At 52.7% G+C, this 27,155-nt stretch overlaps 13 protein-coding genes across 13 annotated transcripts; 6 read left to right on the forward strand and 7 right to left on the reverse strand.

The window, feature by feature from the left end:
• Positions 1-888: 888 nt before the first annotated feature.
• On the forward strand, positions 889-2,576 carry CDEST_09803 (Putative major facilitator superfamily, MFS transporter superfamily; the record flags this gene model as incomplete). Its single annotated transcript, XM_062925961.1, has 4 exons — positions 889-1,118; positions 1,178-1,556; positions 1,618-1,695; positions 1,752-2,576. 4 exons carry the CDS (start codon positions 889-891, stop codon positions 2,574-2,576), a joined length of 1,512 nt encoding a protein of 503 aa, XP_062782012.1.
• A 306-nt stretch (positions 2,577-2,882) lies between these two features.
• Positions 2,883-3,962, reverse strand: CDEST_09804 (Putative cytochrome P450; the record flags this gene model as incomplete). The annotated part of the gene is made up of 1 exon (XM_062925962.1): positions 2,883-3,962. One exon carries the CDS (start codon positions 3,960-3,962, stop codon positions 2,883-2,885), a length of 1,080 nt encoding a protein of 359 aa, XP_062782013.1.
• A 97-nt stretch (positions 3,963-4,059) lies between these two features.
• CDEST_09805 (uncharacterized protein) lies at positions 4,060-4,666 on the reverse strand (the record flags this gene model as incomplete). The annotated part of the gene is made up of 2 exons (XM_062925963.1): positions 4,060-4,191; positions 4,265-4,666. 2 exons carry the CDS (start codon positions 4,664-4,666, stop codon positions 4,060-4,062), a joined length of 534 nt encoding a protein of 177 aa, XP_062782014.1.
• Positions 4,667-6,640: 1,974 nt separating this feature from the next.
• Positions 6,641-8,693, reverse strand: CDEST_09806 (Putative cytochrome P450; the record flags this gene model as incomplete). The annotated part of the gene is made up of 2 exons (XM_062925964.1): positions 6,641-6,931; positions 7,005-8,693. 2 exons carry the CDS (start codon positions 8,691-8,693, stop codon positions 6,641-6,643), a joined length of 1,980 nt encoding a protein of 659 aa, XP_062782015.1.
• Positions 8,694-9,931: 1,238 nt separating this feature from the next.
• Positions 9,932-12,050, forward strand: CDEST_09807 (Putative terpenoid cyclases/protein prenyltransferase alpha-alpha toroid; the record flags this gene model as incomplete). The annotated part of the gene is made up of 2 exons (XM_062925965.1): positions 9,932-11,131; positions 11,202-12,050. 2 exons carry the CDS (start codon positions 9,932-9,934, stop codon positions 12,048-12,050), a joined length of 2,049 nt encoding a protein of 682 aa, XP_062782016.1.
• Positions 12,051-13,396: 1,346 nt separating this feature from the next.
• On the forward strand, positions 13,397-15,176 carry CDEST_09808 (Putative cytochrome P450; the record flags this gene model as incomplete). Its single annotated transcript, XM_062925966.1, has 3 exons — positions 13,397-13,588; positions 13,653-14,418; positions 14,476-15,176. 3 exons carry the CDS (start codon positions 13,397-13,399, stop codon positions 15,174-15,176), a joined length of 1,659 nt encoding a protein of 552 aa, XP_062782017.1.
• A 390-nt stretch (positions 15,177-15,566) lies between these two features.
• Positions 15,567-16,373, reverse strand: CDEST_09809 (Putative pectate lyase PlyH/PlyE, pectin lyase/virulence factor; the record flags this gene model as incomplete). Its single annotated transcript, XM_062925967.1, has 2 exons — positions 15,567-15,955; positions 16,049-16,373. 2 exons carry the CDS (start codon positions 16,371-16,373, stop codon positions 15,567-15,569), a joined length of 714 nt encoding a protein of 237 aa, XP_062782018.1.
• Positions 16,374-17,863: 1,490 nt separating this feature from the next.
• Positions 17,864-19,891, forward strand: CDEST_09810 (Putative zn(2)Cys(6) fungal-type DNA-binding domain, fungal transcription factor; the record flags this gene model as incomplete). The annotated part of the gene is made up of 1 exon (XM_062925968.1): positions 17,864-19,891. Exon 1 carries the CDS (start codon positions 18,002-18,004, stop codon positions 19,889-19,891), a length of 1,890 nt encoding a protein of 629 aa, XP_062782019.1. The 5' UTR covers positions 17,864-18,001.
• Positions 19,892-19,928: 37 nt separating this feature from the next.
• Positions 19,929-20,840, reverse strand: CDEST_09811 (Putative NmrA-like domain, NAD(P)-binding domain superfamily; the record flags this gene model as incomplete). The annotated part of the gene is made up of 1 exon (XM_062925969.1): positions 19,929-20,840. The coding sequence occupies one exon, from the start codon at positions 20,838-20,840 to the stop codon at positions 19,929-19,931; it is 912 nt and encodes a 303-aa protein (XP_062782020.1).
• Positions 20,841-21,718: 878 nt separating this feature from the next.
• On the reverse strand, positions 21,719-22,740 carry CDEST_09812 (uncharacterized protein). Its single transcript, XM_062925970.1, has 4 exons — positions 22,673-22,740; positions 22,541-22,614; positions 22,467-22,481; positions 21,719-22,395 (listed from the first exon to the last, which is right to left on the reverse strand). The coding sequence occupies exons 1-4, from the start codon at positions 22,691-22,693 to the stop codon at positions 21,945-21,947; spliced, it is 561 nt and encodes a 186-aa protein (XP_062782021.1). The 5' UTR covers positions 22,694-22,740; the 3' UTR covers positions 21,719-21,944.
• Positions 22,741-22,930: 190 nt separating this feature from the next.
• Positions 22,931-24,865, reverse strand: CDEST_09813 (Putative oxoglutarate/iron-dependent dioxygenase; the record flags this gene model as incomplete). Its single annotated transcript, XM_062925971.1, has 3 exons — positions 22,931-23,329; positions 23,388-24,395; positions 24,440-24,865. The coding sequence occupies 3 exons, from the start codon at positions 24,863-24,865 to the stop codon at positions 23,243-23,245; spliced, it is 1,521 nt and encodes a 506-aa protein (XP_062782022.1). The 3' UTR covers positions 22,931-23,242.
• Positions 24,866-25,510: 645 nt separating this feature from the next.
• Positions 25,511-26,011, forward strand: CDEST_09814 (Putative protein kinase-like domain superfamily; the record flags this gene model as incomplete). The annotated part of the gene is made up of 1 exon (XM_062925972.1): positions 25,511-26,011. One exon carries the CDS (start codon positions 25,511-25,513, stop codon positions 26,009-26,011), a length of 501 nt encoding a protein of 166 aa, XP_062782023.1.
• Positions 26,012-26,124: 113 nt separating this feature from the next.
• On the forward strand, positions 26,125-27,015 carry CDEST_09815 (Putative protein kinase-like domain superfamily; the record flags this gene model as incomplete). Its single annotated transcript, XM_062925973.1, has 1 exon — positions 26,125-27,015. One exon carries the CDS (start codon positions 26,125-26,127, stop codon positions 27,013-27,015), a length of 891 nt encoding a protein of 296 aa, XP_062782024.1.
• Between the last annotated feature and the right edge of the window lie 140 nt (positions 27,016-27,155).

Raw genomic sequence — 27,155 nt, forward strand, 5'->3', positions numbered from 1 at the left:
GGAGTAGCAAAATTGCAGGCTAGCTTGCTGCTGACTTCAAAAGTAGTTATTTCAAGACGATGACTATTTGAACAGCAGCGTCGCTCCTAGTTTATGTAACAGAAGACAGACAGGGAATCAGGCTAATTTGCGTCGCATCCCTCAATTGGAAATTGCCGGTGCCCGTTTGGGCAAAGAAGCTTCCGCCGGCGCCCATACTTTGGTGAGACCTGTTTTACCCCTCCTCCGCTGTGTGAAAATCCCCAAGACAGATATACTATGCTTTACTTAGCATGGGTCCTAGAATACCCAGCTACAAGGCCCCATGATCCTAGCTGTGGTTTATGATGACGAGAACGAAAGATTACTAGTCACAGACGCCCCCAAAACCAGCGGACTTGTCCGAGATGCTAAGTTAAGCCTATGAAATCCATGATCCCCACTTACAATCGGTGACTTTTGACGATGACACAGAGAAGTGGAATGTCCCATAAGCCCTGTTGCTTGCCATCTGGAGGTTCCACGCCTAGTCAACACAAACCCCACCAGTCGGCGACTTCTAATCACTCGGCAGTGGCGGTGTCTGGGGGTGGGATTTCATGATTCGGCCCCCGGTAACTTGATTCGCGATATGTGCATAATTCCTGACAAGCAATCTCCATGCCATCCGATCAGACAACAGTTGTCTTGGCACCATCGAGTCATGGATACTGACATTAGGGCATTTATTTGACAGGTAATCTATTCAGAAGCCATCAACATGTAAACTATTACTGAGAGCGTGCGAACTCTTTCTAGAACGATCATCTTGCTATCTACTCGCCCAGCTGTTTTTGACTTGTATTCTCATTTATCCATCTTGTACTTTTATTCGGAAATTTATACGAGGTTGTTAGCCTCATCGACAACATGCCGTCCCTCAACACCAAAAGACTCGGTACTGAACTCAAGAAATTGCAGTCGCCGTCTGAATCCACGATAAGCATGGGTTTTGTAAAAGATCGAGACCTTACTGAACCGAACATGGAAAAAGAAATCATCGACTGGGAAACACCTGATGATCGCCAGAACCCTCTCAACTGGAGTCCAAGGAAGAAGCTAAGCCACGTCATGCTCGTCAGCTCTTTCACGCTTTACTCGTAAGTTGCGGTGTCACGTCAGTTTGTCACGAATTTGTTTGTATTCTAACAACCAAAAGAAACTTGGCAGCCGTCATGTTTGCTCCAGGTGCCCAGTACTTGGTCGAGGAATTTCAAATCACCAACTCGATGATTGCCTCCTTGACGGTCTCGGTCTACGTTCTCGGATACTGCGTCGGTCCCTTCCTCATCGCCCCGTTGTCCGAGATATACGGTCGATTAGTGATATATCACGTCTGCAACTTGTTTTACGAGATTTTCACCGTCGGATGTGCGCTCAGTGTCAACCCTTCCATGTTTCTTGCTTTTCGCTTTTTGAGCGGCTGTGCCGGATCGGCCCCGATGGCCGTTGGAGGAGGAACTATTGCAGACATGCACAAGGCGGACGAACGTGGCAAGGCGATGGCAATTTTCAGTCTCGGGCCTCTGTTAGGTCCGGTACGTGCTTCGATATTCTTCTGATTTCCCCACAACTAAGTCAGCTGACGTTGTGTACCAGGTCATTGGGCCGGTCGTGGGAGGGTTTCTTACCCAGTATAGTGGTTGGAGATGGACATTCTGGACAATTTTCATCCTGGTAGGGCCCCCACTGGCTCCAACTTCTGACGCCATACTCACTCATTTTCTCCCTAGGCTGGTGTTCTATCCCTGGTGTCTGTTGTGTTCATGCGAGAAACATTTGAGCCCGTCCTCCTCGAAAAGAAAGCTGCTCTCCTGCGAAAGCAGACGGGAAACGACAGGCTCCGAGCCAGAACAAACAAGAACATCACAAGATGGCAGTTGTTGGCTCGGGCTATTGTTCGCCCAACGAAGATGCTCATCTTCTCCCCCATCATTCTCCTGATCTCGTTGTACTGTGCCTTCATGTTCGGCCTCACGTACCTACTCTATACGACGTTCCCTTCCGTATTCCAGGTCAAATACGGTTGGGGTCCCAGCATTGCAGGACTGGCGTACCTAGGTTTGGCTATTGGCATGATCTTTGCTGTTGGGGTCGTTGGCGCTGTAAGCGATAAGCAGCTCCGCCGAGCCAAGGAGACCGGAGGCCAAGTTCGCCCGGAGATTCGTCTTCTTTTGTCGGTGTGGATGGCACCCGTCGTATCTGTCGGGTTCTTCTGGTACGGCTGGAGCGCTTACGCAGATACGCATTGGATTGCTCCGGTTTTGGGAACCCTCGTCATCGGCTTCGGATCCTTTATCGTCTTGATGCCTTCTCAGATCTATCTTGTCGACGCATTTGGAAGTGAGGCATCGGCTTCTGCGCTTGCTGCGAACACGTTCTTGCGGAGTCTGTTCGGCGCTTTCTTGCCTCTAGCAGGACCGCCGCTGTATAAATCTCTGGGACTTGGGTGGGGAAATAGTTTGCTTGCATTCATTGGGTTGGCGTTTATTCCCGTCCCGTTCCTGTTTTACAAGTATGGCGAGCGCCTCCGGGCCAGGTTTCCGGTCAACTACTAGGTGCACATTTCCAGACCAATAAGAAATATTCATTCGTTTCGTATCCTTTGAAACTCAATTACCCCAGTAACAAACTGGTCATGCGACAACTAACTGTATTTCGAGATGGTGACAATTGAGAAGCAGACTTGATGGAGTGACTATGAATAGTTTCTCTACATGCGCCAAGCTGCTCTTTAAGAATCCTTCAGTTGCAGTCTCAAAATGGATGCTAACAGACATGAAACTCTCAATAACTCACCGGATGTGAACCGAGCTACCTTTTACGCAGGACAAGTACTGATTTAATGCTATCTTGATCGCATACTACACGCAACGCCTCTTGATCGACACCTTGGCTTTGGGGTCCGCAACAAGCGACCACATGAACGTACGGGTCTGAGGCACAACCCCCTCTGCCAGCTTCCAGTCATACCGAAGCAAAAAGTGGCAAAGTGCCACCTTGACTTCGTGAGCCCCAAAGAACCGGCCAGGACAAGCGTGCGTTCCGATTCCAAAACCCATGTGCTCAGGAGAAGTTGAGACAAGTTGCGAGCTGTGCTCCTTTCCAGGCGTCTGCCGCAGGTTATAGAACCGCCATCCATCCCATTCTTGTGGGTTCTTGTATGTTGCCTCGTCCCAGTGTAGGTGGGAGGAGACGGCAATGGAAGTGTTTTTCTCAAGACGAGTGCCATCAGAGAGCGTCACGTCCGCGTTTAGGACTCCTCGAAGGCCGCTGATAGCAGCAGGCTTCATTCTCTGGCACTCTTTTAAGACGCTATCGAGGAGTTTCATTTTGTGAAGCGCCGCCTTGGTCCATCCCCCTTCTTCGCGGAGGACTGTGCCGATCTCCTGACGAAGCGGTTCGATAACTTCAGGGTGCGCCGCAAGATCAAGGATGACCTGGGTCAAAAGATCAGTGGTTGTGTGCATTGCGGCCATCGAAAACAGCAATTGAACAGCGGACGCATCGTAAGGCAAGCCCTTGGCGGCCTTTTCGGCCCACTCGACCGTATCGTCAAACTGGACATCAGGGTTTTCTGCCTTGGCCTGACGCCGCCGCTCGACCATCGGCTCAAATAATCGACGTGCAAGCCGAACTTGAGTACGCGCCTCACGACACGAGGGCAAAAGCCAGTGGACAAGGCTGCGAAGGGGTCGTGGCCACAAGCGTAGCATCACAGCTGCCTTATTTACTGTGCCCGCGTATGTGGTAGTGATTTTCAGCCACTCTTCGTCTTGACATAGCGGGTCGCCACCAAGGAAGGCCTTGGAGGAAATGCGGGAAATGAGGTCAAGGAGTGCTGGCCGAAGCTCCAGATCATGATAAGCTGTGATATCGATGGTCAACATCCAGCTAACATGGGTAAAGTTTTCACAACGACTGGTGATCAAGCTTACCCTCATTATCTGAAAAAATAGTTTGCATGGATGCGACGCATTCTGACGACAATGAGTCTGTTATCTTGCCTAACCGTCCGAGTATTAACTTTCTGTACGCAGTTCATGACAGAATTACCAGGGCTATCCTACTCAGATGATGTGTAAGTTGGCTTTTGGTTACTTCTCGCAGGATTTTGGCGTCGCGAGCGCCCTGCTGGGTGAAGTCGAAGCCCGGAATACCCTCATGGAAATCCTAGAGACCAATAATCAACATCGCAACTCAATGAAGGATTCTAACACAAAAATCTGTTTTTCGTTGTACCTACCCGCAGAAACAGCTTCACGAAGTCCACGCGATGATCGTTCTTAAGCTCCGCGGCGAACTTGGGATCCAACATGACAATCTCGCCAGCATCGGCAACCATTCGGAACCCTGGGCTGTCGCTAAAATCTTCGAACCCCTTTTTGACCATGTCTCCTGCACCCATAAGAAACCGGTACTTCGCACCCATCTGCAGGATATCGAAGGTGCTGGGTCGGTTCACCCATGGTAAAGGCGTTGACTTGGAAGACCCTTTGCTGAGGAAAGACAACGCCGCCAGTGTCACGGCAAGGACTGTCGAGAGAACGACATAAACTGAGGAGACACCATACAACCTACCATCGGAAGCCGTGGAGTTGCTTCCCGTCATCTGAGGAACGAGTTGGGGATCAATAGAGGCTTCCATCTTGCTGACGCACAATGTGTACCGAGTCTGTGTATTGTTGAATAAATGAAACTTGAGGTAGACCAGTCTCAGCTCACGAATATCCAGTGCTTTAACAAGATACACGCCAATTCCAAAAAAAGCATGGCATATTTCCGTAGCTTAACGTTAAAGTTCAGAGAGTTCAGAAAGACCCAAGTCATGACACAAACTAAATCCGCCCACCCCCGTTACAACGATATGATGCTAGGCAGCGGGCCTGTTGAGTCAAGGATCGCCTTCGACACTCCATGTTAGGGATGTGAGGGCTGTGGAAAAGCACTGACGATCGATTGAGGTCATATTCGTACAGAGTAATCCGTAATAAGTCGCCGTACACCCCACAGACTGCAGATTTGCAAGCGGAGTTGAACACCGACGGCTGGAAGAATTTGTGCCGGGGCCGCAAGGCATCTCAAACAGAAGTAACCACGTGCGAACAATCTGATTCTGCGTTTGACAACGGACATGAGGATTACTCAACCAGCAGGCATGCAGGCACGATAGTGAGTGTGTTTATGTTTCATGCGTTTGGCAAAGGTAACTTGACGTTCCCGATGAGCACGGTTCAGTGCGTGCCCAACTCCAGAGGGTGAATCAAGAACAGTCGGGACGGTTGGTGTGTCCATCAATGATCTGGAAGTCCTGGAAATAGCTCTGTAACTTGGAAAGACTTCCAGGCGATGCACATCCTTCCAGGGTACCTGGCGTCGCGGAGACGCACTTGGCCGTGACGGCCATCCGGAAGACCCTTTGCAGGGTACGTGCGTCGTCGAGACGAGACTTGGCCGCACCGAATCGTCGGCGTGGCCCTTCAAGTCGCCTGCCTGCGGCCGCCCGTCGTTGACAGGCCGTGGCAGTCCCCTGGCCCTCGTATTCTCGCGGCCGTCAGCCGCCAGAGTTCATGAGGCAATCGAGGCGAAGGAGGGCTTACCATCAGCAGATTGTTACAACAAGGCTACCCTACTAGTCACAGGACCCTTTCGCATATCTAAGTCGTCTGCAAAGGGTTTAACCCTGCTCGTGCTGAAATTATAATTCGCGAAATACTACCACTTACTTTGAGAGCAGTAGAGTAATTGCCTGCTAAGACGCTAAGCCGAAGCCTATTCGTGTCCATCTGTACGTGCGGGAGGTATCTTCGCGTTCTGGCATGGATTCTGACTTAGAAGCGTTCAGCCTTTATCCAGCAGATGGTAGCGTCGCGGCACTGCCTGTCCCAAAATGGTGCTAAATTTGGATGAACGTAGACAATGACCTCAGCCGGGTACATGACGCACTCACATCCTTGATCTGTTGGAGATTCTATCCCATGCGTTCCAGAATTTGCACCAAGTGGCTGTTGGCTCCACGGAGAGTATTCCCTTTCTCTCTTCGCCATTAAGGCCGGTTCTGGACTTGGCACTGATCCAAAATGTTGTTGGATATACCTCTTGCGTTTTTGACCTAGTGTGATGAAGATGCCTACCGTAGTGACTGGGTGACTTGCTCTTAGTGGACTGGCGAGTATCAATCTACTCAAGATGGCGAGTCAAACAATATTAATTGCCATCGAGGAGATTCCGGTTACTCCACTCAAATGTGCCCTGTAAAACGCAATCCGGCAGCTGGGCATCATGCCTAAAGCACATGACATATCCCGATCTCGGGTTGCCAATGCTGACAGGATGTTGTTTGCTTTCTTGTTTTGTTACATTCGGTATCAACTGCTGGTCGAGTTCGGGAAGCAAAAGGTGATTTTCGCCGATGACTCAGTCTGTCAGTTGAGGTCCGTGTAATGTCGAGAGTAACATTCGGTACCTTATTTCGGCACAGTGAAATCTTTCCAGGGACAGGCGCTTGGGCTCGAGAGAGTTTGAGAGACTATGACCGAAACGTATGGCAGAATTGTGCTTTAGTGACACTCATGTAATCTTTGACATTGCGTAGTGATAACGTTGTGCTGAACTAGATGTCCTAAACTCCTCGCGCGAATCTGACCCGACACGGATATCCATCAGCTGGATGACTCCCGCCGCCTCCAGTTGTTTGATAGACCCGATCCCCGCTGACTAATTTTGGTGCCCCGCCTGGCAGTAAGACTCCCAAGCCAATCTTGGTCTCCCCTTTTGCGGACTTGTGCTGGATGCTGTCCCACTCTTGATAAGCAGGGGTGAAGTCAAACTCACGCGCTACCAGCATGATGACAGCCTTGATCTCAACCATGGCCAACTCTGAACCCATGCAAGCTCTTGGGCCTTTCTCGAACTGCAAAGAGATGTTAGCGAAATTGACAGAATCCTGTTACACAGGTTCTTCCGGACGAGACATTGGAGCTTACAGGACGCCAAGCGTCAGGCAGAGGATGCAGGCCGGACAGATCATCCGAGCTGACGAGAAAGCGCTCGGGGATGAACCGTTCGGGGTCTTTCCAGTACCGAGGGTTGTGATGTAAGCCGTGATGGTTTCCGAAGATCATGCAACCCTCAGTGGGAAACTTTGTTGTCGAGCCTGAGCTATCATGGCCATTGAGATAGAAGCCCGGCTTGCCGTTCCTCAAGGTGGACGTAGGCGGATACATGCGCAATGTCTCTTTGAGAACTGCCGTCGTGTACGGAACACGGTTGACAAGATGCGGGTTCTCTTTAAGTTGTTGCGCAGCCCGAGAAATATCTGTTCCGAGGACTTCGTTGTGCTCTTCGCGTACCTTGGCGAGTATCTCGGGATGCTGGGAGAGGATGTGCAAGACATAGGTGATTGTAGAACCGGTGGTGTCGTAACCTGCCAGGAGGAGGAACCTCATCTGGCTTTTGATAACTCGATTGAAGTGTTTCTCGCCGCCGAGCTTGCAGTATGGGTCTTCTGACTCCTTTTTGTCAACTGGACCGTCGCGGACTTTGGCCACAGCTCTGCTGATGACGCACGTGCTGTCGCTCTTGCTGGCTTTGTGTCGCTGTTGCACACCCGCGATGTATCTTTCCATCCTGAAGCTGTTGTATTTGTGGACCATTGGCCGAATGAAGTTGAGACTTGCAAACGGCATGAAGCCATCCACTAGTAGCCACCTCAGCTGGGAGACGATGGCATCGGCCATATCGTTGTAGCCCCTCTGGCTATCCATGTTGTGGTCCCAAATGGCTTTCCCAGACATGTCCATGGCCAGCATCAGAGACGAGTGATGCAGTTGAAACACGCCGTTCTGGCTCTTGGCACGGCCGACGAGCTGATCCCGAAAAACGGAAATGTTTTCCACGATGTTGGGGACGAGCTCCGTCGCTCGGCCGAAAGCCGGGCGAAACACGTCGCGCCAGCGTTTCCACTCCTCGCCCTCCATGCTGACAAGATCGTGGCCGCCACTGATGGGCTTCATGTAGTTCTTCAAGAACCCTACCTTGGGTAAGGGAGCTTCCCCTTGCGTGGCCTGGCGCATTAGGTCTGGCGAGATGACCATGAGCATGGGGCCAGTGAAGGGCCACATGTCCAAGTAGAAGGCCTTGTCTAAGTGTGGATAGCGTCGTCTAACTTGATCGGCCAAGGCCACGGTCGGCATAACGTCGCGAGGTAGGGAGGCCATGATGCTCAACATCAGTCCAAGATGGCCCAGGATAGGATGGTGAGGAGGCATTGGGGCGCCATCTTTCAGGAGCCTACGGAAAAAAAGTCGGGCTTTGTAGAGCGAGATAAAGAATAAGACGATGGCGCATCCGGCCGCGGCGGCGAACGTAATGTGAAGCGTTATGAGGTGCATGGTTTTGGTGGTAGTGTTGATGACCGTTGAAGTTGAGTTGTTTCCAGTACTGATAGTGACTGTAAGAGTCGTCCGTCCGTAAGCGCTCAGGGTGGGTGTAAGTGAAGCTCGACGCTGGAAAGACTGCAAAAGGCTTTGAGCTCTGAGGTAGATGGAGTGGAAGAGAATAGCGAACAAAAAGACGGCCTTGGCGATGCGTGGGAGAATTGTGACCAAGCAACAGCCCTTTTCCCATGAGCCCCAAACAATACACTTATTCAGCTCTGAGACAAGACGGAGCATCTGGACGGGCTGATAAGAGGGTCCATGAGGTGAAGAAGGGTTGCTAAGAAGTGAATAAGGTTGCTCAGAAGGATGAGTTGCGATGATTTCATTCGAACTCGCTGTTCATGATTTACAGAAGAGCCAATGTTCTATATCTTGTCTAAGGCCATTCTTCCAGTGAAAAGCAGTGATGAAGGGACGGACTCCAAGACCTTCATCATGACCAAGGATCAGAATGGTGCTCATGCAAACAGTAGGCTATACTTTGCTGCCAAGACACATCCACAGATGGGAAGTCCACCACGCATTTCGGCAACTACTTGACCATCCTAGCTACTCGACGGATAACAGCTTCGCAAGCCGCAGACCCCAGGGCATGACGTCTGTTTGGCGTGTGGATACCCTCCGTCGTAGACTTTCCGACTCGGGCGTTTCGAATGGGGCTGGAGCGGCGTTAAGGGGTTTATGTACATATTCTTTTATGATTTGTAGCGCCAAGTCTCCAAAACAATCAAAGGCGGCATTCTGTTCGTGACTCGTGCTTAACTGCCTGGAGAATGAAATCGATCATCGGGTCAACACCGCCCAGGAAGTTGTGGAACAGAACTACTCCCTAGCCGGTCTGAAAAAAAAATGGGCATTTTCAGCCGGTGTGTTTTAAGATGAATCCGCGAGTGTCGCCCTTGTTGGGACGATATCATCCCATCTGCGACAGACTTGTCAATCGTCTTGATGCTGTGCCAACTATAGAACATAGCGGAGATCAAGTGACCCATCTGCCTGTGCCACGCTCTGGACCAGATCTGTCTGATCGTGAAGCACAGACTAGGTAGTTGGATGTTTCCTTTCCTGGAAGACCTGAACGCTCGGCAGTCGTATGCCAAGTGCGGCGGAGGTAGCCCAGCCGTATGCCGAAAACTTCCCAGCACTCGGTAGCTCCAGGATGAACAATGCGGAGGCAGCAAGTGGAAACCACTTGGGCTGTGTCAGATGAACTACGCAGGTTAGCTCGGGTTAACAGGACATCCTACATGCCAAGTAACTGCTTCGTCACTAATCAGCTTGTGGAACAAGTACACCGTATAAGTCTCCTGTAGGTCTTAGTCCCGCGTGATAATGTGCCCCTCTTCTTGTGCCTTGCTGCGAAATCCATGCTTGAAGACCAATCAGATATTATTGCCATATGTGACGGTCAAGTTCACCTCATTCTTTTTGTATTCTACAACCGCAAACACCGACTTCGGTAGCAAAAAGCCATGACGACAGAGACCATTCTTTCACAGCAAGCCATTGACCTTGCCTCATCGGCCACCGACTGCATCAAACAGGCGGCCGACCATGCCTACAGCCAGATGAGGCCAGACGGCCATTGGTATCTCGAGGTCCGCAGCAGCATCTCCTTCACAGTCCAGTGGCTCTGCATCCGACAAATCATCGGCCCCCAACTATCTCGGGAAGAGGCCACCAAGTTCCAGACCTGGATTCTATCACAACAGAGCCACGAGAACGGTTCATGGGGCCTGGCGCCCTCGGTCCATGACTGGGCCGGAGACGTCTCAACCACAGTCGAAGCCTACTTCGGATTGAAGCTTCTGGGCACACCAGTGGACTCCAAGGCGATGCGCAAGGCCAGGGCCTTCATTCTACGCAATGGAGGCGTCGGCCAAGTGGGCGTCTTAACACAGCTGGTGCTCGCAGTCTTTGGCATCATCTCTTGGAAAGACATGGCCCAAGTCCCCGCTGAACTGATGGCGCTTCCCGCCGGCCTCTCCCCCGTCAACATCTACTCATTCTCCTACTGGTCGCGGGTGTCGGCTGTGCCCGTGATGTTATTGAAACATCACCAGCCAATTTTCCCACTCTACCCTCTCGGTTCCGAGGACGAAGAGGTCCTTGGCGCGACGTTCCTCGACGAGCTTTTTGTCAATCCCCTAGATCGCACACTCAAGTCTATACCACGGCTGTCAACACTATGGCAGGAAGGCCAGGTTGGCCGCTTCGCCTGCACCATGATCGACAAGGCTGCCAGCATGGTTGAGCCGGTACTCAAGAGATCCCCCCTACGCACCTATTGCCTCGACCAATGTGTGCAGTACATCGTCCAGCACCTGGATGACGGTGGCTTCGGCTCCCTCACCATTTCTAACTTCTTGTGCGTCGTCGGCCTACATGCCGCCGGGTTTCCAGCAAGCCATCCCGTCATGGGACATCTCACGACTGCTATGAAAGACGCCCTCTGGGAGGACGACAACGGTCTGCGGATGCAGGTCACCATTGGCCCTGTTTGGGACACAGCTCTGATGACTCTCGGCCTACTTGAAACCGGATTGGCCGATGACCGGACAGATCTGTCAATCAAGTGGTTCAAGGATCACCAGATCCTCAAGACGCACGGCGACTACGTTGTGACTAACCCAAGAGCTGCTCTCCCTGGCGGGTGGTCATTCCAGTATTGTGTAAGTCACCCCTCCGTAACATGAATCGAGTCAAACCGTATCCGTTGCTGACGTATCTCTCTGTCTTCAGAATGAGTATTTCCCCGACAACGATGATACCCTGGTGTGCCTTTTCGCTATCATCATGCGCAACCCCAAGGAGATCAACTCGGCATGCGGATCCCGAGCCCTGAACTGGCTGCTTTCCATGCAAGGGGGCGACGGCGGCTGGGGCGCGTACGATATTGATAACACGAGCAAGATTGCCAACCTCTTCCCGTTCGCAGACGGCGTCGAGTTCTTTGACCCCAGCGTCCCCGACATCTCGGGCCGCGTCTTAGAGGTCCTCGGGTACATCATCACCGAACCCACGTGTTCTGCCATCCTGCCCCCGGCTGTTCTCCAACGCGTTCGCGAGGCCTGCAGACGAGGTCTTCAGTACATCGCCAAGTCGCAAGACAGGCTTACAGGCACCTGGTGGGCAAGGTGGCATGTCAACTACCTCAACGGCACCAGTAGCGTGCTCTGTGCGCTGCCGTATCTGCGGTCTATCGAGCAGCCGGAGGAGGGCATCCTCATCTCGGAGCCGCTGGCTTGGATCCAGGCCACTCAGAACGCGGACGGTGGTTGGGGAGAGAGCCTCGGCTCATATCGAGACGAGACGCTGGCTGGCCGTGGTCTCGTATCAACGCCGACGCAGACTGCCTGGGCCATTATGGCGCTACTTTCCCATGTTCCTCACACACACCCGGCCATTGAGAGAGGGGTGCAGTATCTGATTCGCACTCAGGTTGATGTTCCTACAGGCGCCACATGGGAGCAGGAGGCATACGTTAGCGTGGGATTCCCCAACACGCTGTGGCTGGATTTTGGGTGCATGAAGCACGGCTATCCAATGGTTGCTTTGGGGCGTTACTTGCATGCTTGTAAAGAACACTAAGCGAATAGGTTCAAAGTCTGTATTTTCATTTTATTTATTGTTGGCCACTTAGAGCAACCGATTCCCTGTAGTTAGAGCGACATTTACACACCCTTTCCTCCAAGGTTTCTTCCTAAAGTTTGATGTTGGACAGTTGAGTTCGTCCCAAATCAAACAAGATGGCTTCCTGTCATCCGTACTTGATCCGAGTCCACGAGGAGGGAAACGTGCACGAGTCTCTTCGAGTCATCGGCAGATCGCCTTGATTCAGTTTTATTTCGCTTGTTTTCCGAACAATACTCCGTGCAGATACCTGGAAAAGTTTAGTCCTTGGATTACTTAGACGGGTCTCTATGTCCTGGTTGACTGTTTTCCGCACGCGGGCAGACTGGCGTGGAGCAGCACCAGATGGGGTATATTGGTGTCTGCTTGGCGAAAGATGTTATCTCAACATAGGGTTTGAACCGCCAAGTTGTCAAAAGTTCGCATGACATGCCGGTGATCAACCTTGGAAATTGTTGTTCCCCCAGTGTGGGCTGCCGAGCGGGATCAGTGATCCTGGACGCTACAACTAATCGTCCCTAAGAATCCAGGGTGTCCTTGTGTTCGCCTTCGAGCCGGGACGGCACCTGTTGCAACCCAGGCCTCCGGGTCCCATCCATGTTTCAATGTCCGCACTGGCCGGGACCATCCAGAAAGTGGCCGGTTGAAGAGCGGCTGAAGAATGCGGCGTATTCAGTCAATACTTCCACCTATAATGGTAAACAGTTCGAAAGTTTAAAATCCGGGTCAATTAGATCCGCAACATATCACTGAACGTCGTGTCCATGACTCGTCTTACACGCTTGAACCGCCCCTTGGCAGTGATATAACATTGTGCCAGAAACATAGAAACCACAGAGCCCAGAAAGAAAATGAAACCCCCACCGGGAAACATGGGAAAGTCGCCGTTTGGGCTTGAGACAAAAGTGAAGCCTTGAGGAAATAGCCCTGGTCATGCTCCATGCGGAGCGCCAAGTCGAACAAGGCCCGGTGTTGACGACTCGGCTGGGACATGACAAGAGCATTGCCATAAAACCAAGAAACATATACTCGATATAGAAATATTCGATCCCTGCTGAGGGCTTTGGCGTTCGGGCATATGAAAGAACCGGACCTAAGGTGATAAAGACTGGTCTATGGCCATCCAATGATTCCAATCGCAGTTGATCATTACTAAAATCCTGTGTCCCAGTACACATGTGATTCACAAGAAATATTTCACTCCAAGTCTTCTATCATTTTGGCAGACAGTCATAGGACTACAGACAAGCCATTCCACGATCTACCCATTTTTCTTCTACTCATCTCCTCGAGCAACCTCCAGTATGGCTATCAAACAAATTGTCGCCAGCTCAATGGCGAGCTGCCAGTCCACCACGTTGCTGGCCATTTTCGTCGCGCTTGGTGCTGTGTCGTACATCGCATTCTTCAGGAAACCAAGCCTCAACATGCCAGTTGTGGTCCCTGATCCGGGCCCGGAAGGAGTTTTCAACACCCTCACGCGATTGTACGAGAAGGTAAGACCTATACTGCTCGTGTAAACCTACTCTGCAAGACTCCTCTGATCTAACGCCACCGCAGTACCCCGACACTCCCTTCATGTTGAAGACATCGAGGCCAATTGTCATCCTCCCCGGCAATCTCGTTGACGATGTCAAGAACATGCCCGAAGACAAGGTCTCGCTCCATGCCGAGGTCAAGATCGACCACTCCATGGCCGTGACCAAGGTCGGAGGCGGCACATACGGCAGCGAGTTGCTGCCCACCGTCCGCATCGATCTGACCAGACATACCAACGGCGCCATCCCCGCCATCCTGGACGAGTTGCGCTTCGCCATGGACATCGAGCTCAACGATGTCGGCAGTGACAAGTGGTCGACCAAGATGCTTCACATGAGCGTCACCAAGATGTCGGCCCTCATGCTCTCGCGCATCTTCATCGGTCGCCCCATCAGCCGTCGCCCCGAGTGGCTGCGCTCGGCCATCGGGTACACTATCGATCTCATGCGCGCCCGCCACGCGTTGAACAAATACCCCTACTGGCTGCGTCTGATCATTGGCAAGTGGGTTCCCGAGGTCAAGCAGATGCAGTCCCATCTGGAAAGCGGCAAGAAGATCCTCATGCCCATTGTCGAGAACCTGGTCAAGGAGAGGACCAGCATGAAGAACCCAAACTCGTGGGAGGACGAGAAGAAGCCTCTCCAGCACTACATGTCCGACGAAGAAGCGCTCGAGTTTGACGACGCGCAGGGCACTTTTTGCTCGTGGCTGTTGAAGTACGCCATCATCCCCGAGGGCGCCTCGAATGAGGACATTGCGACCTCCCTGGCCCTCAACCAACTTGCCCGTAAGTTTAGTCTTCCTTGGCTATCAAGACGCAACCACTAACGAGGCAATTGTAAAGTGTCGTGGGTGTCCATCCACAGCGTGAGCTACACGGTCACTCGTGCCATGTATGATCTCGCCACCAGACCAGAGTACTTCGCCCCCCTCCGTCAGGAGATCGAGGATATCCTGAAGGAGGACGGGTTCACCACGGACGAGAAGGGCCGCAGAATCATGGAACGCACATCTTACGTCAAGCTGAGGAAGCTCGACAGCTTCCTGAAGGAGAGCATGAGACTCTGCCCGAACAAGCTCGTCAACATGGCCCGCATCGTCCAGAGCCCTGTCACCCTCTCGACGGGCCACACGCTGCCCGCCGGCACTCGTATCGGTGTCCCGGTGTACCACGTCATGACCTCCCCCAGCACGCAACAGACCTACGACGAGAGCGCGGGCATGGCACCCGCCAACGAGTTTGACGGCTTCAGGTTCTACAAGCTGCGCCAGCAGGACGGCAACGAGAACAAGTTCCACTACATCACGACGACGTCCGACTACCTGGCCTGGGGGCTCGGCACCCACAGCTGTCCGGGCCGCTTCTTCAGCAGCACCGCCATCAAGGTGCTCTTTGTCGAAATGCTTCGCTTCTGGGACTTTAGGCTCGTGGGCGACGTCGACCGCAAGGGCGGGCCGGCTGTCGGCCACAGGCTCAACGACTTCACCCTGACGACGGATGTCACGGTTCCGCTTGAGATTAAGCGTTTGGAGGGGGCTAACTAGACATTGTTGAAGAGCTCGCTTGGTGTCATTCAAAGTCTGTTTGACATTATTTAGGAGGGGGAAGAGGAGGAAGCGGAGGAGGAGGAGGAGGAGGTTAGCGGCAAATTAGTGCCTGTAGTTTTGCGGTGTATAGGATATGGGGATTGGCTTGCAGATTTCAAGCAACTCGGTGGAATAGTTCAATGATTTTCAAATTGTTATGCTGCTTGATCCATCGCAAAGATGCCTAGATTTAGAGGAAGAAAAAAACGATTCTCTTTTTGCTCATAAAAAAGATTCCGGCAGTACAAGTTCGATTACTTACAAAGTACAGGCCCAGTCTTCTAACTTAACCCTTGTTCACAGAAGTGCCCGACGACTGTACCTGTTTGCTACATAGGTTCAAACGATTTAGCAGGCACCAAGGGATAGCTGGCCCTTGCAATTGGCAGTGGTTGAAACTTTGGGGCTCTCCAGTCCCTTATTGACACCCTTGTATTCCTGGCAAACCTTGGCCACAGCTGTGCCGCAAGAGCCGGTCACAGAGGCCGTGTCTCCGTAGTTGGAGTTGATTCCGGCGACCAGTTTGACATTGTTGGCCTTCAGGTTGCTCACCGCGACATTTCTCGGCCCTCCGTTGTTGTTGCAGCTACCACATGAGCGGTACAGGTATGTCGAGTCGATGGCAGTGAAGTCCTTGACAGTGACGTTGCCGCGGCCCTTGTGGTAGATGATTTCGGCGGCCTTGGCGCCACCGCCCTCCACGAGGACGTTGCCGTTGCCACTGAGCACAATCGAATCTGTTTTCATCCGCCAGTCAGTCGGGTGGCTGACTTTCCCACGCCAGATTTTGGGGGGGTGTAGACGCGTGATGGCGGGCTGAGCAAACTTACAATGACAACCGCGACGGAACCAGACATTCTTCAACGTGCAGGCACCTCTGCACTCGATGCCCTCCACCTGGCCTTGGCCAATGATGACGTTGCTGATGCTCGCGCCGTCTTCCAGGATGAACACCGGCTCGCCGCCGTTGCTCAGGACGTCGGTCTCGCAAGCCCGTCCGCGATCGAACTCCTTGTTTCCAAAGTCCTTGGAGCCGGAGATCAGACTGGGTAGGCTCAGGGAGATGATGGAGCCAGTGCGGGTGGGGATCGTCAGGGTTTGGGCGGCGACGAGGCCGGCGAGCAGCGCCGTCGTGAAGATCTTAGCGATAGCCATGATGATGGAGGTGCTGAGACTGGATAAGGACCCGAAGGAAAGTAGTGTGTCCTTGGTATAGGTGAGTGAGAAACTGGGAGTCAACGAAATTTGTTGCAGGATGATGACCACTATATAGTGTGGGCTCGCAGCTTGAGCTTGAGTAAGAAGTTCGTCAATACACAACCAAAGGGGCTCACCGCGACCAGGCGCGATAGGATTGCAGGAGGGGTTGGCAACCCACGCAAACAATGTATATGAACAGCCTTGACAGTCCATGATTGGTCGTATGTCATATGCGTCAAGCAACCCCTAGCAGTAGGCAGTGTAAGTATACAATTTCCCGCGTGGTTTTTCGGCCTGCTGCCAGTTTTGGGAAAGTGGATTAATCGATGGATACAATTCCAACCTGGGGAACACCGGGTCAGGTGATGCTGTGTGCACATTCATTCGTGGCTTTAATCTGGAAACCGAGCTCTGCTACGATTTCTCCAACACAGAAGAAGCCTCGGATCCGCTCCTCTTTGGTGGATGTTCCGTCCAGGAAATGTTCCACTCATCAAATATCTGCACAACTTGGACGTTGGAAGCCCCGTCTAATTGACGTAGTAATATATCCATGAAACATCTAATGGCAGTGACCAGGGCCCAGGGCCCACATTGATGATTGTGCAATGTAACCTAGATCTCGAGGGAAACCAGATTTGCTTTGCTATTGCTCACTAGCTTCTTAACAGTTTGAGTCGTGCGGTGCAACTATTTCATACTACCTTCGATGGACAATGAACATATCTTCAAAACACACGGCGGAACACGGTGAACTTCCTGGGAGAAACGATGAACTTTGCCAATTCATTAGGCTCAAACAAGCCCGGATAAACAGTCCCCAACGTCGCCTGACGGAGCAGGGAGGTGATCCAGGGTCACGGTGAGGACGATAAGGGGATGCTGCAACTTGCTGACGCCAAGCTTCATCACGAGACAGGCTACCTTGCGACGGAAAACGGGCCCAGGGCCCCATGCCCACGCAGCTAGTGCATCGTTCAACCACGGAAAAGTCTTCCCTGGGAGCTTTTCTGCACAGGAGAACCGGTCGAATTTTAAGCTTAAGCTTGAGTCGACCTCACTTGACCTATGCCGGCAGCGGTAATGCGCCCACTATTTTGTCTCCTTAAAGACCATGTTGACTTTCTAGAAAACCCGGCATTCGCTGCATCGGTAACTTGTCTGCCGGGCCTAAGCCTGTACTGTGTTTATACAATACGCACGCAAGATGACGACGCTTGTTCACAGCTGAACGTTCCCTTCACGGATCAAGAAATTCATCTGATGGCTCTTTGCTTAACGTGCAGGTCCAAAAAGACTAGACTATCATCTCCCCAGCATGGCCATCACGGCGCTTCGGAGAATGTCTCCTGAACTTGGGAGATGACTAAGCATGCTTTCAAGCATTCCTGGCTTGGCTGAATGCCCAGCCAGGAATAATTCACCTCGCTGAAAACCTCCAATGACGCACCGAATCTTAGAACGCCCAGCGCACCCACAGACTCGCAATCTCTAATCGCCAGACCAGAGCACTGTGTACTCTGTACGTCTCTTCTCGAGAACACCCCGATGAGACTTGTCCGAACTGAGGCCTCCGCTCCATAATGGCCGGCAGGACCACGGAGCGTACCCAGCAGAAAACGGCTCGGAAGAAGCGGCAGAAGACCTTTACGGGCTGCTGGACGTGTCGCGAGCGGCATGTCAAGTGCGACGAGCAGCGTCCTAGATGTAGGCGCTGCCTCATGGGCGATTTCACATGCCAGGGGTACGGCACACGCCTGACTTGGCTCGCGCCGACGGGCCAAGGGGCGCCGAAGGGCGGTGGCCGGGGCCAGTCAAGGACTGAAATGAGCCCCTTGCTAGACATCTCTGGGCGACCGTCGAATCGAGGAATATCTCCGAATATCGACGTTTCATTGCGCGACTCTTTTGTGGCCTCTCAGGCCTCTTCTGGACAGCAGCCTACGCCAACAAGTCGGAGTTATACCGACCAGCGCGGCAGAGCTGCCGTCGCCACGAAAGAGCTGGCTTCCAGGGACATCCATCATGCCTATGGCGCTCTGGGCCCGGAAACTGTTCAAGACGATCCAGTCAACAACATGATGGAACCGGGTATATCATTTGAGGGAGTGCGGAGCGGCGAACCCAGTTCGTCATTTCACAGCGACGTTGCTCATTCGGTAAGAGAATTTCAGGACTTCAGCCCGTGGCCAGCGGAACACACCTCAGTTTGGCCGTTGAACGAGGATCAGCTTCACTCACAATTGTATCCCCATCTACATGGCGGAGACTCGTTCAACTCATGGGGTCGTCGGCCTATGTCTCCAATAGGCAGCCCGATGAGACCGTTCGGATTGCCATCAGCTCCGGCTCGAGAACGGGATCTCATCAGCCACTGGGCAACGAACCTCGCACACAAGCTGATCCCGATCCGGAGCCCAGTTAACCCGTTCCTTACCGTCGTCTCGCCCATGGCACTCGCGGGGAGTCGGGCGGCCCGCACGAAGTCCACCAGTACCGTCGCATTGTTCCACGCGGTTTGCGCCATCTCCGCGGCCCATCAGGCGAATCTCAGAGGCTGCCCCCATGAAGACGGGCTAATGCTTCACCACAAGCAACTGAGCTTTCATCACCTCATGCAGAACATCAACCGTAATGAACACGACGAACAGATGGCGACCCTCGCTACCTTGTGCCTGTGGATACTCATCCACTTCGTCACCGGCACACCGGGGGCCTGGCGAGAAGTCGTCAAGGTGACCCGGAATCTCCTCCAAGGGATCAGCACGGATACCTGGAGCCAGTCGAGCACTGCGGCCCTGACATATCAGTCATTTTCTTCTGCTTTCACTCTGATTCAGGCCCAGTACCTCGGACGGCTGGAGTTTCCCGCCCCGCTGAAGAACGATCTACCGGGTGCAAAATCAACTGGGTGCCAGAGCATGCCGGCCCAATCTCTCGAGCTCGTTTCTTCTTTCAATACAAAGCTACTCCAAACCCATATCTTGGCGCCAGACGAGCTCGATCAGCTCGAGATTGAATTTGTCCTATCCACACCGGAGCCATCGACGGATTTCGACGTCGGGAATGCCGACTCGGTAATGGTACACCATCACCGCTCGCTGTTCTACTGCGCCTGTCTGCTCTACTTCAGGTGCAACTCTGGCCGGCGCGGTCCCGAAGAGGGGGTCCGGGATCTCGTTACCAGGTGCCTAGACCACATGGAGCTGCTCGAGCTGCTGCAGAAGGACAGCAGTCCCAAGACGTGGGTATACGCGGCGGTTGCCTTTGAGGCTACTACACCGGAGCTTCGTGACAGAACGAGATCTTTGTTCACCAGACGAAGGTCACTGGGTATCGCTACATGGGACACGCTGCTTCTCGCAGTTGAAGAGGTCTGGAGGCGCCGCGACGCTGCCCTTCCGGGATCCGCACCGGAGCCCTGGACTCGCGTCCTCGCAAGCATGCCAGAATTCGACGTAGTATTGTATTGAGTGTAGCTGATAAATCCCCGCCATTCCTGCTGGCATTCTAGACGATAACATCCGGGTCCCGTTCAACTTCTGCCATCAGATCCCTGGCCGTTCTAAACTTGATTCCCGCAAAGTACTTCTCGCGATGAGCGGCCACCTTGTCGACGGGCAGAGACCCAGCGCCGCTGGCAGAGAAGACGCCGTACTCTGCCACAATCCGCTCCTCGCCGTCCGGATGGGCGACAATATCCTCGATCAGCTGGGCGAGACTGCGGTGCCTGACGGTCACCTGGGGGTATTCCGCCTGCACCAACACCGCGATATCGTTCCACGTCGACTTTTCTCCCGAGAGGTACGTATATCGCTCCCATCGGGGCGCCTGCACCAGCTTGGCAACTGCCCGGGCCATGTCCCTGACTGAGGTCAAGTCCAAAAGCTCTTTGCCGGAGCCCGGGATCAGCATGCTGTCGCCGGCGATGTTGACGGGGATCGCATCACCCGCGTCTTGCAGCATCCGGTTGCGCCTCGGTACGACGTAGTCCACGAACCAGCCGGTCGACAGCAGCGTCCACTCGAGCTCGTCCTGCTCGGCCAGCTCTTTGCGGACGACCCCCTGGAGGCGGGAGTAGAAGGCCGGCTGGTCGGGGAAGTCCTCCAGGTTGCCGCCATACTCGGCGGGGATGAAGCGCTTGCATGTGCTGCTCTTCTTGGCGGCTTCGATGAGGCTTCGGTGCACGTCGATGAAGGCGGACGTGTAGCCGAGAATGGCCGAGATGAGGGTGCTGGAGCCCTCGATGCCCTCGAGGAGCGAGGAGACGGAGTAGTCCGTGACGAATTGTCGGACGCCGGGAAGATTCTCGAACTCGGGCTTGATGGACCTGGTGAGGATGACGACGTCGAGGCCAGCCGCGGGGAGTTCTTCCGCAAAATAACGGGCGACGCTTCCGGAGCCGGCGATAGCAACGCGCATTTTTGAATGATTATAGGGTTGTGACGGAGCGTTGAAAAAGTAAGATAGTATTGACAGTATTTTGTATGCCTTGAGAAATGTGATCTTGTGTGTCTAGCACTTTCCCTCGTTTTCAAAGGCGCTGAAGCTGGCCATCTTATATAGCCCATTTATTTTGGTTGTCCAGCCCGCCATTTGACGAAAGTCGTGTTGACTTTCCTGATGAGGCATCGCCAAATAGCTGTCAATGACATAATCAGGTATTGATGTCGGTGTTTTCCTGGAACCCAAGTCTTTTTGTGTTGGGTGAAGGAGCAAACGATTCATAAGCAGGATCACGCTAATGTAAACCAATGGCATCAACGTGGTTAAGAAAGCCGACTTCGTCTAAGATCACTACGATCAATCCCGCAGATCATTACCTGAATAGGCAACTCACTGCGAGCTTGGCCTCTACTGCCAAGGCCAATGCTGACTGACAGCATTCTGGAGTCTGAATGAGGGCAGAGTCCCTCCCGTCAACTGTCGGTAAACATCCTCAGCAGGCCGCAAGAAGATTTGTTAGCCTCAGCAGAACGATCTTATAGCAGCTTGTACTTCCAGTGCAATGATACAAACATCAGAATATTGAGTCTACTTACTTCATGCTGTTAGTTGACTCGGCGCAGGTAGCTGACCTAGACGTTCTCGGGTGGCTACAGTATTCTACAATATCCAGGACTTAGTTACTGCGACTGGCCCCTAAGCTCTGAGCTGTGACCGTTGAGTCCACTTCGCTTCAGCTCTGTTGGCGACCGCTTTCAAAGTTCTCAATCGCTGTGGCTCCAATCCTGTTCATGCTGTCGATTCTTCTCTGCATGTCATCTTGTTACTCCCCAACTTTTGTTATCATTCAAGTTGGAAGAATGAAGCATCGTTTTGCAGCTCCTTGGAAAGAAAGCAGGACACACACGACAGGCTGGTTGTCCATGATACCTCATGTGCAATACCAGTGATCTCATGGTTTTCTGCGTCGTATTATATATGCTTTCCGTCTCTGTCCTTAACAATAGCCCTTGATAGTGACACGCCTCCAATCAAAAACACCATGAAGCGTCCGATCTGGATGCCACGCTTGCCCTCCGTCTACTCGTCCTCGGGCTTGCCGCCCAGCTTTTCCACGTCGACATAATCCTGCCTCGTGTAACTCTCCACGAGCCCGGCCTCGGTCCGGTTTCGAATATCGTCAAGGGCGGGCTGCGCCGTAAGCCACCCAACCACAAGCATGCTCCTCATCTGCCAGCTCGAATTGAATCTGTCGGAGGTATACCACGCGAGGCCTTTGCGGCCCAGCTCCGGCTTCCACGGGAAGTTGGCGATGAGATGAAGCCGCAAGAGGGACGGGTAGTTGTCCAGCTGGAGCAGGGCTTCCTTCGTGGCGGTCGCGTACCATCTGGTACTACCCAGCGCGAAACCCAACGACGATCCGACGATGAAGGGCAAAGCCGCAGTGCCCCAGATAGTGCTCCCGATCATCGCGGCCGAGAGACCAAAGACGGCAGCCGCAGACATGCCTGCAATCATGCTACGGAGCATTCTTTCATGACGTTTCACTATTAGCAGTCGTTGTTCCCACAGATACCGAACCGAGTGATGTCCCTTGCTTACAAAAGACCCGGACCACTATTTAAAGTCAGCAAAAACATGGGGAAAGGTCGAAGATTGCGCGCGAAGACACATACTTCACATTGCCCCAGCCGCCCAAGATCCTGAGCAGATTGAAGTGAGGCTGGGTGCTCAAGCTGAACTCGTTGACCTATCCCGCACTTCAGTTTACAACAGCCAGCCTAACAACCTCAAGAAAACGAATTTACCGCGTATTCCTGCGTCGGCATCTTTTTTCGATGCAATGCTAGCGACCGACAAAGGGGTTGATGATCGGATTTTAGGGAGTCCAGGAGTTCGGGAATATTCGTGCGTCATGAGTGGCCAGATTCTGGGATGAGCTGACGTCATCCGTGAGTCAGCAGCCAATGCTTGCTAGCACCTGTCACGTGATGCCCGGACTTTTCACCCTAAGTCGATTTGGCATGAATCGACACATTGACCGCCGTATACCTCGTCCACCCGCCAGTTCTGCGAGTACATTTGATGATTTACAATGGAATCTGGATCTTTATCTGGTCATCTTGAACACTATTGAAACAGAAATACGCCAGTATGATTCGATCTGAGAGTGGCATTCTTTGCGGCACTGATAACTCGAAAGTATTTTGGCATAAACAACGCAAGAAAAAGCTAGGCGATGCATTTTCTATCCTGTCCAGAAAATCCTTTCTTCCCAACGATACTCCAGCCACAGCCACATGCTTTTGTAGTAACATGCGTTCTCAAGCATCTTCTTCGTGTGCCCAGAACAAAACCAGACGTTCTAGATTGGCGCTCTAGTCTGTTACCAGCTCCTTCGCAGGCGCTTCAACTATAAGGGCAAATTGAGAATACTTCTCGCGAGTCTCCGGTTCGTTCCCGTACTACATTAACAATCAGCCCGGGCGCTTCCACAAGATCCACGGGAGTATGTGTACTTACTGCAATGCAATTAAACTGAAGTTTTTTATTTCCCTTGTTCTTCTTGTTCAGCCAAAACACCTTCTTATAGTCGATACGGTCGCCGAAGTTCTCGAACGTCTGCTCCAAGTCGTCCGGTCCTTCGCACATGCCGGCGCTGATCAGAGGACAAATGGGTCTGATCAACTGAGACGGTACATCCTTGGCGTCATCGCCCACATCATCGTTGACCTCATCTGAATCGTACATATACCTGTAATTACGGCGGTCGAGTTTCGGCTTTACGGCCGTCACGCCACCTTGCTTCTCAGTCGACTCACTGTCCGAGAACTCTTGCAAGTCTCTATCCCAGGCTCGCCTTCCGTACCAGCCGCTGTATGGATTGTCAACAACAGCGCAGAGCCTTACAGTCAATCCCGTGGCTCTGAAAGCTTCGTACATGGCCATGTCGATACCCTTGAGGCAGAACGGCAAACCCGTTTTCTTCTCCGTGTGGGGATCAGGCATGTGTGCTGTAATAGCCAAGGACACGATCTGGGCGATGTCAGAACATGTACATGAGAGCAGAAAGAAGCACATTGTGCACATTGTGGGGCCAATTAACCTACCTTTGCTTTGGAACCGCTCTGACGAGATAAGATTCTTGACCTGGCGATAGAGGGGCAGGGAAGTTGGGTCTAATGCCGATTGACTCGGGAGGAAACAGTTACCGCGCGTGGCGTACAAGTTATATGTGAGAGTAACGCGGTGTCCCTTTGTAACCTCGAAGACTTCGTGCTCACAATCGCTGTAGAAAGCTGCCCACTTGATCGATGGCTGCGCCTCGTTGGCAGTCTTGTCCGACCAGTCAAACGTATAGGTCTTTCCATCGTGTCGAACGGCAAGCTCGCCATCTTTGTGGCTCATAGGCAGACAGGCAACCAAAGAGCCGATCTGGTATGTGGAACGAGGAGTGTCGACGTGAGCCTTGAACTTCCCCGATGGCCCAGAGTAGATATTCAGGCTGTACAGCTCGGCGCGGATGGTCCACTCATATTCTTCGTGTCGGATGCTCGACAAAAGATCTTCCTCACGGTGTCAATGATGCCCGGCTCGTATGGGTTAAAGCTCGTCGAGAAGGCTGAGGCGTACAGCTTCTGAGCCTTGCGGTATGTCTCGTCCAGGACATGCTGCCCCTCTAGACCGAATGTGGCCGGAGAAGAGTCTCGTAGAAGCTTTTCGAAGCCCTTGGAGTCCTCTTCCGATGACACTGGGAAAACAACCTTGGCGGGTTCCGAGTCAACAGAGTCTCTGGGTGCATCCCAGCGAAGGACGACGGGGCCAGACGCGGTCCCGTCTGGGCTTCCTGCCGAAGCCTTGTCGTGCGCCTCCTTGACTTGCTCGGGGGAGGCGTAGATTGGAATCTCACCCCCACAAGCAAAGGTGCCAATGGGCAGCTCTCGCGCGTTCGATATGCTGGCGGAGATCTCTTGAGCCAGAGAAGTCAATGTTGGAGCCATGGTGAGAACGCCCCTGTCGTTGTGGGATTATAGTGGAGTGATTTGAGAATGGATCTTTGAATTCGCAATAGTATGGTATGAAGGCTTTCTTCCGTGATGGATACTGTTCCTGAAGGCTGGATGCTAAGGATGTAAAGTTCGATCTGGAGGAAACACTTCATAGGTAGAGTAGCTGCACTTTATATTCCTTCCATATCTTAATGGCCGTATTTGATTGCTACAAGGTTGGGAAATCCAAGATACCTTCCCAACTTTATCCGATGAACCATCATGGTCAGGTTGAGGCAATCCTTTGGTGGCGTATCCTCTCATCTCCATCTTCAGCGAGAGAAAGGCTTTGAATGAACCCAAACGCAGCGGTAATCGGGAGAGACTGATTGTCTCATGGTATCCATAGGATCTCTCTGATTGGTGGTATCCTTCGAGCCATGTATTACTGTTGCCAATCAGCTCGAGAGAGGACAAGACAAGCCCAAACCCGGATTAACCCCTGTCTGTGACATCTCCTCTCTTCTGTTCTCTTTATGCGAGATGCTCGCCCGCTGGCCATGCTGATAGTCGAAATCATCCCTCGCATGGGCAGTTTCTCAACAGTTCTTCTGTTTTAGATCGTCAACTTTTTCCCTACAGCAACGTCGCCCAAGCATGTACGGTGGTCAGGAAAAACTAGACAACCTTGTCTGGGACAAGAACGACGAAGAATCCGGCAAGGCGCAGAATCAAATGCGACTCAAGAAAAAGTGTCGTCAAGTGGAGGAACTCGCGAAGGAGAAATTCGGGAAGCCAGCAAGCTTGATTTCGCCATTGATCTTCGGCGGCTTCAACATTCTCTACAGGATTCACCTCGACGGAACGTCCCCAGATGTCATGGTTCGACTGCCTTGTCCAAGTCTCGTTCAGTTTCCGAGTGAGAAGACTGCTTACGAGGCCGCCACGGCAGCGTTGATTGCGAAACGCACGCAACTTCCGGTTCCTCGACCACTCTGTTACGGACAAGACTCGCCCGTCGGCCCTTTCATTATCATGGAACGCGTTGAAAACTGCGGTAGCGTGTCGGCGAGGCTGAATAGACGCAGCGAAAACCCTTCAGCACCTCATGTGTTGGATTCGAATGTTTCCGAAGCGGTGCTAGAGGTCATCTGGTGAAAGGTGGCGCACTGTTTACTGCAGCTATCCTGCCTCACCTTCCCACGGATTGGGTCTTTGGTTGAGGCTGATGACGGCTCCTATGAGGTGGGCGGAGGCCTTTGACCCATTACATGACTGACATGGTTCGGCTGGCCAACATTCCCCGTGCCGTTCTCCCACCAAAGAAAAAGACGTATGAGACTGCAGCCGAGTGGTACACAGCATTGGCAGACATGCACGTCGCACAGCTCATCTTCCAACATAACGATCTGGTCAGTTCTGAAGACGATTGCCGCAACAAGTACGTTGCACGCCATGTCTTCCGCAGGTTGGCCAAAGAAGGTCACCTCTCGACCTTCGGATTCGCCGAGGATAACTGGTCTGCCCAGTCGTCCAATATTCCAAGCCACACACTCTCGCCCACCCCCTCAGGCTCCAACTCCTTCCGACTGTGGGGCGATGATTTCCGAGCTGGAAACATACTCCTCGACGACTCAGATGACATCGCTGCCCTCGTCGACTGGGAATACACGTATATTGGGCCCACGCAATTCATTTTCGACCCACCTTGGTGGCTCCTTATCGAGACGGCCGAGATGTGGTCGGCCGGCATCGACGACTGGAGGGAAACATACGACATGCGCCTAAAGATCTGGCTTTCTGCCATGGAAAAAGCAGAAGCCAACATCGCAGGCCCCAGTACTCTACCGGCACCGCTGTCTACTTACATGCAGGAGAGCTGGGAAACGGGGCGGTTTTTCCTCAGTTACGAGGCACGGAAAAGTTGGGCCTTTGACGCCATGTATTGGAAGTTTCTGGATAAGAGATTCTTTGGCGGTCGACAAGACGGCGTTCTCAGGGATGAGTTATGGACGACGAGGGTGCACCTTTTGAGCGAAGAAGAGAGGGCAGCCATGGACCCCTTTGTGAAGAGGAAGATGGCGGAGTTGGAGGAAAGACGAATTGTTGACTGGGACCCAAAGGAAGCCAGAGAGCGTTTTTCTGATTTCTTGTTTGATTGAGAAGCGGAGCAGAGCAAAAAAGCCGTCTGGCAGCAAAGTTCGAAACATTCAGCAATTGCGTCTGAGATGTATGTGCCCCCCGTCACCTGCGTGAACCGATATCTGGGAGCACCCAAAACTCATGAAAGTGGCCGACCAGT

Source organism: Colletotrichum destructivum, chromosome 6 (genome assembly GCF_034447905.1).
Source record: "Colletotrichum destructivum chromosome 6, complete sequence".
Classification (NCBI taxonomy): domain Eukaryota; kingdom Fungi; phylum Ascomycota; class Sordariomycetes; order Glomerellales; family Glomerellaceae; genus Colletotrichum; species Colletotrichum destructivum.